At 44.3% G+C, this 15682-nt stretch overlaps 2 protein-coding genes across 4 annotated transcripts; both read right to left on the reverse strand.

Moving 5' to 3' along the window:
- Positions 1–664: 664 nt before the first annotated feature.
- Positions 665–4487, reverse strand: SEC61G (SEC61 translocon subunit gamma). The gene is made up of 4 exons (XM_032946190.2): positions 4334–4487; positions 2466–2576; positions 1222–1324; positions 665–840 (listed from the first exon to the last, which is right to left on the reverse strand). The coding sequence occupies exons 2-4, from the start codon at positions 2557–2559 to the stop codon at positions 831–833; spliced, it is 207 nt and encodes a 68-aa protein (XP_032802081.1). The 5' UTR covers positions 2560–2576; positions 4334–4487; the 3' UTR covers positions 665–830.
- A 603-nt stretch (positions 4488–5090) lies between these two features.
- On the reverse strand, positions 5091–14954 carry LOC116938699 (leucine-zipper-like transcriptional regulator 1 homolog). Of its 3 annotated transcripts, XM_032946186.2 has the most exons (10): positions 14754–14953; positions 13165–13297; positions 12882–12939; positions 11902–12123; positions 10397–10482; positions 9455–9524; positions 9033–9079; positions 8102–8219; positions 6920–7115; positions 5091–6246 (listed from the first exon to the last, which is right to left on the reverse strand). In XM_032946186.2, the coding sequence occupies exons 4-10, from the start codon at positions 12083–12085 to the stop codon at positions 5433–5435; spliced, it is 1515 nt and encodes a 504-aa protein (XP_032802077.1). In that variant the 5' UTR covers positions 12086–12123; positions 12882–12939; positions 13165–13297; positions 14754–14953; the 3' UTR covers positions 5091–5432. The 3 variants fall into 3 exon arrangements, with proteins under 3 accessions (XP_032802077.1, XP_075913014.1, XP_075913003.1); XM_076056899.1 differs by lacking the exon at positions 12882–12939 and having other exon boundaries at positions 14754–14954; XM_076056888.1 differs by lacking the exons at positions 12882–12939; positions 14754–14953 and adding an exon at positions 13996–14246.
- Between the last annotated feature and the right edge of the window lie 728 nt (positions 14955–15682).

Raw genomic sequence — 15682 nt, forward strand, 5'->3', positions numbered from 1 at the left:
AATTACGTTCAGACTGCGATTGCAAGCACAACTCGAAAAAGCTATGGATCGCTCCGTGGGAGCAGCCTCTCAAAAACCTCAAGATTTGATTGCTCTTATACACACGAAATGGAACTTCGCACAAAGCAGTGTGGCAAATGGAACATTTAAATCCTCAGAGCTGAAACGATTAAATATAACATGGCAGGTTTATTGTGTGGCTAATGACTGGGTGAATAATATCACCCATCAACTTGTCAATACTTGACAAGGTGGTGTGACCTGGAATCAAGCCGAGGATGTGATGTTTGCTCAGTGCTCCAATGGTATTAGTCCCCTGAAGCAAAGCCACATCAGTAATGGTTTTCCCCGAGGTCGTTTTAAGTTATAAGCAGATTTTATGTCGAGCCCCATCCCACTTAATTTTCTTCGCAGCCAAGACTCTAATTTGCATGTTTCCTAATTCGTGGAAGACTGGCCTGTCAATGGTCAAGGCTGGTTATGGAATGGCAGCCAAAGGACAGAAACACCCTCTGAGGATAGTCACCACTTGATCGAGATTAAATCACTTCATGTACCGCAGGGTAAGATGGTTTGTAACATTGCAAGACCATGGATGTTGAGAGACCTTCACCCAGCAGTGGTCAGTGTATTTCAGTACATTAAAAGAGACATTTCAGTAATATCAACACTCACATGGGCTTTATTCATAAGACAAGACAAAACTGAATGTCAAAAACTGCTGGTAAAATATTGGACACATTTTGCAACATTATTGCATTTACTGTTGATGATATAAAGTTAACTCCAGAAGTGACAGCATCTCTTTCAAAGTAGAACTCCAGTTGATCTTAACTGCCACTGAAAAAACACACAAACACACAACTCAAATATGCAGTTGGCACCCACAATCCAATAATTTTGAATGACATAAGGTGAACACCTTGAAGCATGTGCCAAAGCAGAGCCAGCACTCTTCAACGTGACTCACAAACTTATTATTTAAACATTTCTAAAATCAATGATAACGAGAAAAAATTCTTACACCAAGATAGTCTATCACATTAACAGCCTCTTTCAACACTCAACGCATGAAAAATAATTCAGTGAGAAAGGAAAAAAAGTGAATGTGACAAGGTGTAACATATAACACTCAAGTAAATTGTGCAGTGTTATTAACACTTAAGTGTGATATAATAGAGTTCAAATGAAGGACATTTGGAAATTCTACACTCCACTTACACAATGATGTTGTTGATGGGAATATGGATGAGTTTCACGAAGAAGCCGATGAAGCCCATGATGGCAAAGCCAATTGCCGTTGCTATTGCAATCTTCTGAAACTCTGCATTAACAACAGATGCATCATTACACAAAGCCATTTACACAGCAGTCAGATGCAGAGGTTACACAGAGAAATACAACTTTCCCTTGAGCATACTTTGTCTTGATAAATAATAAACACTTTTTCAGAATATGTTATACTACAAAGTGATAGATTTATAGAAGTTTTAAAAGTTTATAATCCAAACATAAGCTTACCTTACCCAAAGGTGTAATCATTAATTGCTCCAATAAGCCTCCTATTCACTCAACAAAAGTATTTACCATTAAAGAAATCCAGACAAATTTTGATGTTTAATAATTAGTTATTAACGGATAAGAGGACTTAATATTAAAGTGCAATAATTATGACTGAACATTTATAATCAAGTGCACTGAGGCTGAGCATTTGTATTTCCAAGTATTACCAGATTCAGTGACATGTGCCCCTACAATTAAGCCGAGTGTAGTTGCGCACGCATGCGATCCAGCGATTTGGAGGCAAGGCTTTAGAGATTGTGCATATTTGTAAAATTTCCAAACCCACTGGGCTGTGAGCTGGCCTGGCGATAGCCGTACACCAGGCGGGTTCGTGAGCTTTGCTGCAGATACCTCTTGTGTAATCCTCATATGCATGATATAGTTTATGCGGTTACTCCAGTTTGCACTCGCATGAAAAACACTCTTAAAAATTGGCCAAATGCAATGTACAGCCCTTTGTAAATGTACTGCTGGTCTCCCAACTCCGTGTCAGTCATGGGGTGTTTGCTATATGTTGAACGTCTTTTGCACGATGGGGTAGCACTTTCCCACTTGCCAAGCTCCAATGTACAAAGATAAATGTCGCATGACAAACCGATATTTTCAATTCTCAGAGCTGGAAAATCGAGTTGGTTACTGGGCTCAGACCATCAACACTTTAAAACTCAGCTTAACGATGAGGCAATTGCCTGGATTTAAAGATCTTAGTGGTGCTTAGCTCAGTGCTGAGCCAACCACCTAAAATTGGCATGGTTTCAACTATCACCCCAATACAGGTACACACACACCTCCAATTAGCACGGTTGCCTACATACGGTGCGAAAGAAGTTCAGCACATATACGAAAAACCATAACAGCCGGAAGCTGTGCATCCTCAGGATAATGAATGATGGGACACACACCCTTGCGGTCGGGCTTTGTGCAGCGTTTCACAAGCCGGATGGAATCCTTGGCGAACTGCCTGCCGGGCTCCACGAATGTCATCACCTGGTCCATGATGGATTAGTCTTAACCTGGTAAGGGAAACAAGAATGTCATCATCAGTCAAAATAAATCCACTGCTGGACAAAGTCCTCCCCAAGTTGGTCCCATGATGAAACAATCCACCCAGCACCTGCACAGAAGCCCATCTCATTCACTCCACTACTGCGGCAAATATCCTCTTTGGCTGCTTTCCCTCCTTTGGCTTCCACTCAGGAGTTCTCACCTGGTCCATGATCACTTTGTATGCAAATATTCATCCATGAAATAAGATCAAATCTTATATGAAAGGACGCAGGGTGCGAATGAGTTACATATTTTATTCGTTAAAGTCTGCTGAACAATTATTTTTGTGTATGCTCATGTTGGCACGACAGAGTACAAATTACATGAAATGGAAACTATACGGTTTAACTGCATCGTAAAAATAAGACAAAATAATCGTGTAACAGAATAGTGACCGGAAATACATCACATTGGGGCAGAGGCAGGGACTTCGGGGAGCTAAATGTTAACGTCCAATCATCACTGACGCTCCAGAAACCACCACACCCACTCTGGACACGATTACACTAATACTTGACAAAAGCTTTACTTTTTAACTATCAAGTTTAAAGTTTGTTTCATATTTTTCAAAATCTTGGATGAATGTTATGTAAGAGGTTTTCTTTGCTATAATTAAACAGTAAATGCATCCGCACAGTGAATCTACGCGTGCCACGTGGCACATGCGTACGACGGGTGAATCGATTCTACGACTCCGTCGGTGACTATACAGCTATAGAATCGCGTGCAAAGGAATCGATTCTTTTCACATGATTAATATCGCGTATTGTACTCGCAAAGCCACGGAAATGTATTCTATATACATCACACGAGACACAGGAGCGTCGATGTTTGCACACTATTCAAGACCAAGAATACCAAATCGTTACATCGTCAACGGTTGTTACGTTAAGCCAGGACAGGAAGATCGGTACAAAAAAAACCCATTACCACTTCAGCCACCATTACCATGAGCATCATCATTTTCGTAGTCATCGCCATCATCAGCCCTAGTCATCATTACCGCAACCATCATCATTATCACCACACACAAGAACAACAAATAAAAACACCGCACGAATCCCAATTCCCACAGCCATCGCGCTCCAGTACGACGAGGGTTTAGATACAAGTCGTGGCTGTCTTGATTGATCAGCAACCTCACTCAAGTTGCGCGATCCCATCACATGGCTGAGGCGACGACAGTCAAAATAACAAAAACTTCATGTCGATGCTAGTCATGTTAATGAAGGTGATGATTAATGACACGGCGATAATAATGAATGATCATAACGATATCAATGCTGGGGGGTGATGATATAACGAAAACCGTGAGGTGGTGTTGAAGGTAATGACGGTGTGGGATCAGTGATTATGATGACCGCGTAGGGAGCGATGTTAACACCATTATCGATGGGATCGATGACACCGATGTTGATCACGACGCCGGTGGGGATGGCGTTCTTGATCACAACGATGGGACGAAGATGTTAACAAAGTGAGTGGCCGAGACCGCCGCGTACCCTCGGGGTCCTCGTGATAACCCGGGCCAAACACGAACTCCGTAACCCTTCAAACACATACGTGTACTATGTATACAGTCACATCCTTGGGCCTAACCTAAACCCTTAACCAACCCAAAGTCTTTAACTCGAACACAAACCTCTTTGGCCATGGCGCTAACGCTTGACCCAAGCCCCCTGTCCCTTAAGGCAGCGTGCGGGGTCCGCCGGAACAACCTCACCTGGCCCGAGTCCCTGCGTCTCCTTCTCACCGGGCCGCACTCGTGACGTGTTCTTACAAACGCCTCGCTGCGCATGAGCGAACGAGCCCACGCGACGCGGGACAAAGCCCGCCCATCCACGCTTAAAGCCCGCCCATCCACGCTTAAAGCCCGCCCATCCACGCTTAAAGCCCGCCCATCCACGCTTAAAGCCCGCCCATCCACGCTTAAAGCCCGCCCATCCACGCTTAAAGCCCGCCCATCCACGCTTAAAGCCCGCCCATCCACGCTTAAAGCCCGCCCATCCACGCTTAAAGCCCGCCCATCCACGCTTAAAGCCCGCCCATCCACGCTTAAAGCCCGCCCATCCACGCCTAAACCCCGCCCATTCACCTTTAAACCCGTCCGTCCGCTGCTAAACCACGCCCCTCCATCCCGAACCCCTGCCCTCCGCCTTTAAACCCCGTCCGTCCGCCCCCTTCATCCCGCCTATAAAACCCGCCCCTTCATCCATAAACCCCGCCCTTCTATTTCGATTTAAAGCTTTCGTGACTGCAAGGATTCATCTTCTTTGGTTCTTTCGGTAAAGTCACGTAGAATGAGAATAAAATAATAAATTGATAAAATAAAATAAACCCAGCCCTTCCACCGCTAAACCCCACCCCTAAACCCCACCCCTCCACCCCTTGACCGCTACTTACGTAATTTTCTTGACCATCTGCCATCATGCCCAGCCCAATGCAATGTTTACAATTGAACAAATACATTTAGTTGTATGTGCAACTGGATGGCTTTACGTTTATTATACAATATATACAACAGTACTGCGATAAGTTAAGAGAACGTAGAGTAATAATATATATTTTTTCAGTTTATTTGTAACAAAAAATAAAGCCAAGCCCCATATATGCATGGCTTTATTAAGATATGAAACCTTGAAGTGCTAATACCCTATTTATATTTAAAAATAAGTTTTAAAACATCAGTATTGGACTTTCATGTCAGCAGCCATTCTGAATTTGTATAACATCGGTGGCACTTTCAACTGTAAACCGCTTAATGTGAGGATTAATAGTTATAAAATGCTACATATTTTGCCTTGGGAATAGAACATAGTGGGCTAGCATATTTTAAATCTTCCCATGAAGATGGGTTTGGCAGAGATGCTTCCAGTCCCTGTGTCATGAATCCCCCCAATCAGCAGCATCTCCATTTTCCGAACAGTGCCACCTGTGAGATCTCCAATCTCACTTCCATAGGCCAAAGTTCCCACACCTTTGCCGTCCCGGAGAGACAGGTTCTCACCGACTGTCTTTGGCGTTTTGAGCTGCTTTTCATTGCTCAATGATATCCCTGAGCAGTGCACACTTTTTCCATCTTCTTCTGATGTAGAGAGAGTACGTAGCATATTTTGGCGAGCAGTCGAGTGTTTGGCACCTCTATGGGTCATCCGTTCACCATCGTTGATTTTGGATGAATCCCACTCTGGGGGGTAATAAAAAAAGCCATAACTGACAGATTTGGCTCTGCCATTACTCGGTAAGCCGTTTGTGGATTTCTTAACGTGTTGCCCTCCACACTCAGCCATGTCCACAAATGAAAAAGCTCCTGCCAGGTCCAACCACTCGTGCTCCCACACGCTATCTGGATCGAAAGCCCGACACTCGTAACTCGTGGTAGAGATGTTCCAGGATGACCCGTTGCCATTCGGATCTCGGTCGAAGAAAGACACCAGAGCATGCTGGGCCATGTTAGGAGGAAGCTCTTCATTAGGAGTTGTCCGCACCTTTCTCCAGGCACCCTCCTTGAAGCGGTAGAGCCATGCATCGCCCATGACACGGCTGTTGCTCTTACCACCAAAGAGGAACAGCGCACCGCCGTCACATCCACCAATCATGCACATTGCGTGATGGTGCAGCTGGCCTGGATCAGACCTGGTGCATGATGCACCCACACACATAGATACGTGTACACGCACATGCATGGACGTTGGGATACAATTGCATAAAGAAGCATTAGACTCTTGATTTTGTAGTATAACATTATGAACAACATAATTTGTAAATTGCAAAATAACTGACTTTTAATACTTTTGGTGCAAGGTTCTGCATTGTAATGTCTGAACAATTACTGGTTGGATATTTTAATATTAGGAGGGAAGTGGGATTATCCAGAGAAGCCCAGGCATATAGGTAGCATTTATAAGTACACATGGTAAGCATGTAATGACACACTGCCAAGCAAGTTAATTTAACAATTTAGGATGACAATCTATTGTTTTTTTAATGGCATTTTTACTGTCTTTTTTATATTGCTTTTATTTTTATCTATTTTTGTACTATTTTGTTTACTTTATTCTCATGAATGTTACATTGTTGTATAATTCCCGTATACGTCGCGTAAATATCATGAATGATTACCACACACATGATTCGATGCAAGTATTGTAATCGTGTAAGAATCCATTTCAATAATTGAATTGATTGCTTTGAAAAACTAATTCCTATGAAAATCTTGTTCACATATTTTAATATAATGCACTGAACATTCATTAACACAGTTAGTGTGATGCATAAACACGGGTTTCGATTCACAGATTCACTGTACCTGGCCGTCAGCCTCATCCAGTACTCTGCAGTGAAGTCCCATGCCCAGAAGTCATCAAGAACACGCAGGCGCTCGAGGCCGCCGTACACGAACATGCGGTCGCGCCAGCAGGTCGCCGAGTGGGCGCACCTCTGCCCAGGGCTGCCCCCATTGCCCTTCGCCTCTTCCGTTGAGCGGCATCGCCACACACGGCTCTCTGTGCCCACACGACCGATCATGCCCAGACAGCCCTGTACATCTGAGTATCGCATGCCATGTTCCCACGGCCACTTGGAAGTGAGCTGACCCAATTTGCAAACAATTTGGAAAAGGGGTTAGTCTTGAGTTTCCACAGCAATCCAATACTGTGCCTCTTTTCCACTGGCACATCCGAGCCGAGCAAGCGTGGGTCCTTCACGGTACAGGTGATTGCCAGAGCCTATTGGCCATGCCGAGCCGAATCTAAACCATGATATGCTGCCCTCTCAAGACATTTAAATCTGGCTAAGGTCTGAGTACGACGCGGGGCTGGGCTGATAAGGCATTAATTGCATCTGACGTCAGTCCAGTACACTTAAATATAACATTACCACATCATCTACACGTGACTCGATGCGTTCGTGGCGTACACTGTCAATGGCACAGCTTGGAAATCAACCTGGGCCCGGGTGCAGCACGACTAATTTGTACAGTGGAAAAAGTGTTATTATTGGCCCAAGCCTATTTATCAGGTCCAAATAGCTGGCTTAAACGAGCCTGTGTGCCTCGCTTTGCTGAAGGGAGATACATGCCTTTAACGGGCCCACTCTCAAAACCAGTCGTGACGTCATGGGGTCAACACATGAGAGACATGTGGCCAATGCAAATATGTACCCTTGATTTGCACTTACATATAGGCACAATGCTTAACTTATTTTAACTAACGTTGTTTATGAACAGTATATCAGAATGCAGAATATTGTAATGTAATGTATAATCAAAATATTAAATTAATATGGAGATAATTTTCCCTCAGCTGTGGCTGGAATTTTTTTTTAAGCCACGTTACGGTGACGTGAATCAATTATGTAATGGAATGTCGTTTCTATCAAATTGCAATGCACTGATGACAACCACAGCTATGTTGTTCGTGCAGTACTACTTCTCTAAAGCATTGTATTTTATGTTAAGCAAGCACAACACTGTTTCTCTCAAGCCTCTTACCCAAGTCAAGTTCCCAGAACTCGTTTGTCGGCCCCATCATGTCACGGTGTCCACCGTAAACGTACATGCCTGCACGGTGAACCACCGCCGTGTGGTCACGCCGGTTCTGCGGGGCTGCCTAAATCACAAAGATAAAAGATCCCTTGTGCAGCCTCAAACAGTTTTGAGGCAAGTGCTCTTAGCTAGCAACTATGGATGGCCGGCACGGCATACGTTGGTGGTGGTGTGGCCAGCACGACTCGCGGCTTGTGCACAGGCCACACACGTACCAGTGGATACACCACACAGCCCTTGCAAATGCTCAACCAATAAATCAAGAGAGGCTGTTGTACCTGTCCCGGTCTCATTGGCCCTGGGCATCACCTCCATTTCGTGTTTATTTTATTTGTCCCCACATTTGTCCAAAATGTCTTAATGAAATACAATTTTTATATTTATTACATGACACCACAATGTATAGTTTATAATATATGGTTACACCTTAGCTACTGTGCATATCTGAATTATTTTTGAGACACAATGTTTATATTTTTTGTTAAGCTCTAGAATGTAAAGCATCTTGATATGTCTTTGTATTCAGTCACCAAAATGGAACATTCAAAGTCCACAATATCCCAGTCCAATGATCCCATATTTTAGCATTTATACTACCCATTACATTTGTATTATAGTCCGACTGTAATGTAATGGTATGCATTAGTGCTCGTTCAAATATTTCAAACGCTTCAGTTTTACCCCAGGTAAGAAGTTCAACATGCATATATATACATAAAAAATAGACACATTGTTGAAATGGCTTCCGACTTTGTTGTATAAAGAAGAAATGGTTGTTTGTTTGGGATACAAATAATACTTTAAAAGTTCAGTGAAGTACGAATGCCTGCACTGGCCAAAAGAGCGACTGCATCGACTAGAGACGAACTGCCCTTACCTGAGCTTTCAAGTCAGTTCCTCTAAATTCTTCCCAACAACACTCATCTGCAGATATGAACACAACAAAACATATTTTGAGTACAATTCTCTAACATGAATGGCAATAACTGTAAAACTGTGATTTTCCCTTAATGTCAGTTGTGGCCCAAATGTTTATAATAGCAGAGACCCTCAGGCTTAGAAAAATAATAAGCCTGCAGCATAGAGCTTCAAAATAAAATGGCACAAATGCAAGTAACTTTGGACAAATGTTTTTCTGAAAAAAAATCTCTGCCCAAATGGGGTAATGTAAAGCGCTTTCTGAAAACATGGCCATGTGATCTGAGAGTGCCCTGAGATGGTGATGGTTGTCACTTATTAAGAAAATGCAGATTTTACTGATTTTGCATTTGTTTAAGAGATAAATGTATTCAAACTTACTGATGTTGTAGTCCCACAGAGGCGTATGGTCAGTATCGCATAGTAATCCACCAAACAGATAAAGGTGGCCCTGTAATTTAGAGAAAATCATTCATTATAGTCATATAGCAATGCTCAGCATTTGTACAAGTGGCAACACAAATGTAAAGTAATACAATGAGTGGGATTCACAACAGATGCGATGGTCTCACGATGTATCTGTTCATCGATTAATATAAATTCTGAGCCTCATGATGTATGCATTTGATGAACTGTGTAAGATTCAATCTTAATCGATTCGTATTTTATGTTTTGATTTACTTCCAGCCACTGCACGCTGTTAAGCTGTATTCATTGCAATGTTGAAAGAAATATATTTTATTGATTAGGGACAATGTACTGAATCGTGAAGGGGCAATGTGCAATTGCATACGCAATTTCGATATACGCATTTTGGAAATGTTTATAAAAAAATATTTCCCCAAAAAATAATGAATCTCAGACCTCTTTTTCACAAGGCCCCAGCATTGGGATGTTTGTCCAGTTCCATTTTAAGTAGTGTTTTATATGTGGGAGGATACGCGAGTACTCAGAAATTGCATATGCATCTAAAAAAGATGTCTCAAAGGTCCACACAGATGGCTAACGAACCCATTTGTTGTACCGCCATCTGCTGGCCAACTCAAAGACCAATGGGTTTTGGAGTTTCAAAATCTCTCTGTTTCTCTGACCCTTGCCTCCAAAGCACTGAATTATAGGCATGCACCACCACAACCAAATCGAGTGCATCTGAATATATGACCAAAGGCAAAATGTTATAAACACTGCATGACCTCTGCTTGCATTTGTGTGAAAAGACAAGGATTTTTGTTTTGCGATATAGTATTTCTCAGATGCAATGAGCCAAATTGGTAAACAGATTTAATCCGTATGTATGACCATGTGGCTGTGCTGATACCTTACCTGTGCTGCCACCATAGTGTGTTCATGCAAAGCCGGCGCCGCAAATGCCTGCGTACGTTCATCTAGCCTCTGCCACATGTTTTTACCTAGGTCAGTCGAGACACACATGCCAAACATATTAACCACAACCATCATAAGCTTATGACTGCAGTTTATGAATAGCGAAATATAATTTCAGAGGCAAAAGGTTATTCAATTCAATTAGATTTGAAGTCAAATTTATCATGTTCCACAAAGGAATTTTCTTTCATGGTTAGCGTGCTGCGCAAACCCGTTAAGAGTGTAGATGCAAATCAAGTGTACAGAATTATTTTCTAGAACTCCTGTCATCCGTACTGTGGGCAGCTGCTTCACAGCAAGACGTGGCATTCCTCCTCCTCTTACTTTCCTCACATAACTTAGTTTTGCAACTCCCTTCAGCTCTACTTGCAATTTCATATCACCCTTCTCAATTTAAGAAACCTGTCAGCTCTCAGTTACTACCCTTACTTTAGCCTGCATCTCAAAAGGCAAAACAAACAGGGGGAAACAGTCACAGAGGAGAACAGGATGAAAAATACCATTCAGAATCAACGACTACACACGTGCTCTGGATGCCTTGCAAGCATGATGTCTGCAGACGTTTTGGCGCTTTCCATTAAAGACCTAGAGCCTCTGCTTAAATCAATAATTGTTGGCCTCAAGGCAGGTTTGGGGCTCAAAAAATATTTGTACTTTACCATTCCATAACATTTTACCCTTTCCTTTTAATGTCCACGTTTCAACTATTTCTACTCATCTAGCAATACTTTTCGTCTGTCTCCAATCGGTGTTCTCCCATCCATTCTTCCTTCCAGTACTTCAGCAGACAGCCCTGTCCTCTCACAATGTGCCCAACGAAAATATCATACAGCCCTGCATTTGCTTGCTCATGCCACGATTGGTGGAAAGGCCTGCACATGAAAGCTCTGTACATCCCTTCTAAAGGGTATCTGACCTATTCAACCCTGCTGGCCGGACATTTTGGAAGAGGTGGGAGGACCCACACTTTACCCAACAGCAATGCAACCTTCTAATCGACGAACTGTAGTGTACTGGGTGGACAGAGGTGGGGGGGGGGAATTTGGAAATTTGCACTCTTGTTTCAACTGCGGTGCCACGAGATCAAACCGGTGACATGTGGATTGCAAGGCCAGTGTGCCAACCATTACACCACAGTAGCATCATGCCTATTTGTCCACATTTATCCTTCCACATTTCAGTTATACTTCTTTGCTCACTAGGTCTTTTCCCATAGGTACAGCCTTCCTTCCACAGGTTGCTATTGCTGCTACCCCTGTCCTCTTACAATACTACTGGACATCTGTGAAATTATTGGACATTTGTGAAAAAGCGCTTTATAGCTCATCGGATTCCTCCAGCATAAATAGAGATTCTGAATCCGAAATACAGTACCTCCCACGATTTGGATTGGGACAATAAGGACTTTCATTGAGCAAATGCGATCACGATAACAGCACAAATACCTGGCTCGTACTGCCAGAGGTCTGCGAGTGAGTGGCGCGCATCTCTGCCCCCGTGCACGTAGAGTAGGCCCTTCCAGGTGGTGCACGCATGTTTGCTGCGGTGAGTGGGTAGCCCCGCGTCCCCTTCTGCAGGGCCCACCACCTCCCAGCACAGGGAAGTTGGCGTCCCAAGCTCCTGCAGCATGGTTCCCAAGGCCGCCGCCACCACCACTAAACGCGGATCTAGAGATTGGTGAAAATGCACAAACTTCAGTGAGATCAAAAGTTTTTTTTAAGGGAGACACCCAGGAAGCATGCAACATTGGCAGCGTTAAACCAACGTTTTCCCAACATTCCATGTTTACTAAGCTTGGACCTACGTAAATCATTTAAACGGTCAAAGCATCTGAATAAGTTAACCCTATCATTGTGAAATTGAACATTTAACAAATGAGAATAAATGAGTAATAGACATTTCAAGAATTCAGAGTGAAATGTAAAAGTATAACATTTTCGATGAAGATACATTTTTGTGTGAATAGACATTAAAAGCAACACGCCAATGTGCCGAACACATTTTTCATCTGTCTACGATGATCTACGACAACACCAAGGATCATGGCCATTGACAACGAAAATGGAACAAGTTGAAAAGTGTGCAAAGAAGCATGGAGAGGTGAATTTATTTGAATAATATTACAGTACTGAACACTGAGAGACAAAAAGGGAATCACATGGATCAGATCGCATCTACTGTATGGTACAAGGGACACCGAGGATCAAAAGAGCCTTTGCGTTTTAACACCTTTCTATCAATTATTACCCAAAACGCAACGTTGATTAGTCTGGGAAGGCGTGGGGAGGGCCTTAATCATCCAGCAGTGGATCGATCGTTTAGTTTCTTGTCCTTCCCCCGCGCACCTCTGATTAGCACGGTTGCCGAAGTACGGTGCGAAAGAAGGTCAACATACAGGACATACATCAAAGGCCGTTTAACTTACTTGGATAAAGTGATTCGATAACTTATCGGGCGAGGCCGCACTCTCCTTACAGATGTGACTACGGGTAGATCGTAAAACAAACCACAAAACAAATAGATTACTAAATAATAGAGTCGCGTAAGGCGGCAACTGTTGACTCCTCAGCTGTCACCCAGCCGAGAAACAAACACGAGACCCGTACGGTATTGTATAATCGCGTATGTATATACAAAGTGGCCAGGGGATGGCAGTGCCCAACATCGATGGATTGTTGAATCAATCTGTGCGGGTGCGTGAGCGTTACCTCCTCGTACGCGTTCTCTGGATGCTCCATCGCCAGCTGTGGGCAGACTCTCACCAATGGATTGTGTCCAAACATCACAATGAAGCAGGACACCCCCTCCTCTTGAAGACCAATCTTGAAGAACCGGTTCAGGCTTTCGTAGGTAAACAAAAATGAATCATTACGCGTATTGTATTATCACCATTACATAACCTACACAACTGTATTCTTCCCACACCTTACTGCCACAGTGTCTTCTAGGGTAATAAATGATTCACTATACCCGAGCCAAACATTCTTATACATACCGTTGTCAACCCATAAGGTTTATCCGCATTCTTGTACAGGGAAATTGAGTTTTCAGGTCCACACGGCGTCCAGCCGTTTCAATAGGGGTAAAGAAGCATGGTTTTTATGTCGATTAGTTTGTGTTTATCCCTTGTGATGGGACTTTGCAGGATGAACTTTGAGATTAGTAAGGGGCACGGGGTGACCAATAAGGTGTCTGAATTGGTCTGTAATAAGGTAGCGCACTGATAAGGGGTTGACAGGAATGTATTATATAATACTTCAGTATTATTAAGCATTACGTACAAACGGGGTACTTTAAAAGTCTCGTCACTGTACACAACAACCTTGCCATCATCATCATCATCACCACCACCACACGCAGAGTCGCTTTGCCTCCCGCTCTCGAGTTCGAGCCAAAGTTGGTAGCGATCGTAAAACAACAACAAAAAACCCCGCGGATAACAGCACCGAGATTACTACACAAAACATTCACGCAGCTAGAAGCAGACGGACCCAGTAATAACAACAATAATAATCATCATCATCATCAATGTGCACAACCTTTTTCTCGATCCACTTGCCGAATAGTGAAGGGCCTGGGCCCCCACGGCGTGCGGGTTCCGTTGCGGGTGCTTTGACCATACTTCACCTCGCGGGTCACCGCGGGTTGTGACTGAGGCAGCTCACGGCGACAGGGATTCACGGATGTCGATCGCCACCGACGTTCTTGTTCGAGGTGGTCGGGAAGAAGCCTCCCCACCCCACCCTCGAGTTGACGACGTCTCAGTGCGCTAACCGCTGCGCCACCCATCGCTACCCGAGGTCCCCCCCCCCCGTCACCCCATCGGACCCCCCCCCCCCCTCCTCACATCATCTCCACTGCTTCTGTGTTAAAGCTGAACGCAACACAACAACAACACAACAACAATAACCCCCTCCTCCACCCCCATTAAACTTTGACAGACTGTAGGGGCAAGTGTTGTTATCGCGAGCACTTACGAAGGCCGGCACGGCACACGCGCGGGCGGGTGGGCGTCCAAGCCACCACGCCCGGCCGCCTTTGTCTCCCTCGAGTGGCGATGTGTTACTGACACACCGCACCAAGCCGAGTCGATCTGTGTCTGTGTGTGTGTGTCTGTGTGTCTGTCTGTGTGTGTCTGTGTGTGTGTCTCTGTGTGTGTCTGTGTGTGTGTCTCTGTGTGTGTGTGTCTGTGTGTGTAGAGGGGGGCGGGGGGGGTGCGGCCGTGAACCGCTGCGCCACCGCTCCCCACGGCACCGTGACAAGCACGGCTCAAGCGACGACTGCTCCTCGTGCTTACCTCGAGTGGTGGTGGTGGGGGGTAGTAGTAGTGGGGGGTAGTAGTAGTGGTGGTGGTGGGGGGTAGTAGTAGTGGTTGTGGTGGTGGGGGGCAGCGGCACGAAACACGGCGGCCGTGCCGCTCCCTCCCCTCTGCTCCTCCGCCCTCCGCGGCGTCGTCGTCCGGCTCTGGGACCCCGCTCGAGAGCGACGATGCCGCTCTGGCGCCGGCCACTAGAGGGCGACAAGATGACACAACTCTAAATTTCGATTTAAAGCTTTCGTGACTGCAATGATTCATCTTCTTTGGTTCTTTCGGTAAAGTCACGTAGAATGAGAATAAAATAATAAATTGATAAAATAAAATAACACAATAATATTCTCACGACGTTTCGGCCACAACACAAGCGGCCTTCATCAGGTGAAGGGGGCGAGACTGTCTGGTAGGACAGCGCTGGAGTGAGAGAGCCACGTTCAGATCACGGCTTTTAAGCTGTGTGAGAGGAACAAAGAGCCTTAGAGTCGCGGCATCTCTTCAGAAAGGTGAGAGACTCGATTAGTTGAGCCTTCTTATCCCGAAGTCTGTTGAATGATCTTAAGGATGTGTGGAATCCCTCCCCGTAGAGGCGGTTAAATTTCGATTTAAAGCTTTCGTGACTGCAATGATTCATCTTCTTTGGTTCTTTCGGTAAAGTCACGTAGAATGAGAATAAAATAATAAATTGATAAAATAAAATAACACAATAATATTCTCATGAAGGCCGCTTTTGTTGTGGCCGAAACGTCGTGAGAATATTATTGTGTTATTTTATTTTATCAATTTATTATTTTATTCTCATTCTACGTGACTTTACCGAAAGAACCAAAGAAGATGACACAACTCGCCGAGGGCCGCGAATCTTCCACTCGAAACTTTCGTGACCGCTAGGAAATTCATTTCCTCCGTTCTTT

The sequence above is a fragment of the Petromyzon marinus genome, chromosome 4, assembly GCF_048934315.1.
Source record: "Petromyzon marinus isolate PM22_M1 ecotype Great Lakes invasive population chromosome 4, UKy_Petmar_22M1.pri1.0, whole genome shotgun sequence".
Lineage (NCBI taxonomy): Eukaryota > Metazoa > Chordata > Hyperoartia > Petromyzontiformes > Petromyzontidae > Petromyzon > Petromyzon marinus.

Bases quoted from the DNA above. Each gene is read 5' to 3' on its own strand.
- SEC61G (XM_032946190.2), bottom strand. From the start codon at position 2,559: ATGGACCAGGTGATGACATTCGTGGAGCCCGGCAGGCAGTTCGCCAAG. The intron at 1,325-2,465 runs GTGTGTGTCCCA...TTGTTAATGCAG, and splicing joins CACAAAGCCCGACCGCAAGG to AGTTTCAGAAGATTGCAATA.
- LOC116938699 (XM_076056888.1), bottom strand. From the start codon at position 14,076: ATGGTCAAAGCACCCGCAACGGAACCCGCACGCCGTGGGGGCCCAGGC. The intron at 9,080-9,454 runs GTAAGTTTGAAT...TCATATCTGCAG, and splicing joins TCTGTGGGACTACAACATCA to ATGAGTGTTGTTGGGAAGAA. The intron at 8,220-9,032 runs GTAAGGGCAGTT...TTTGTGATTTAG, and splicing joins GAACTGACTTGAAAGCTCAG to GCAGCCCCGCAGAACCGGCG.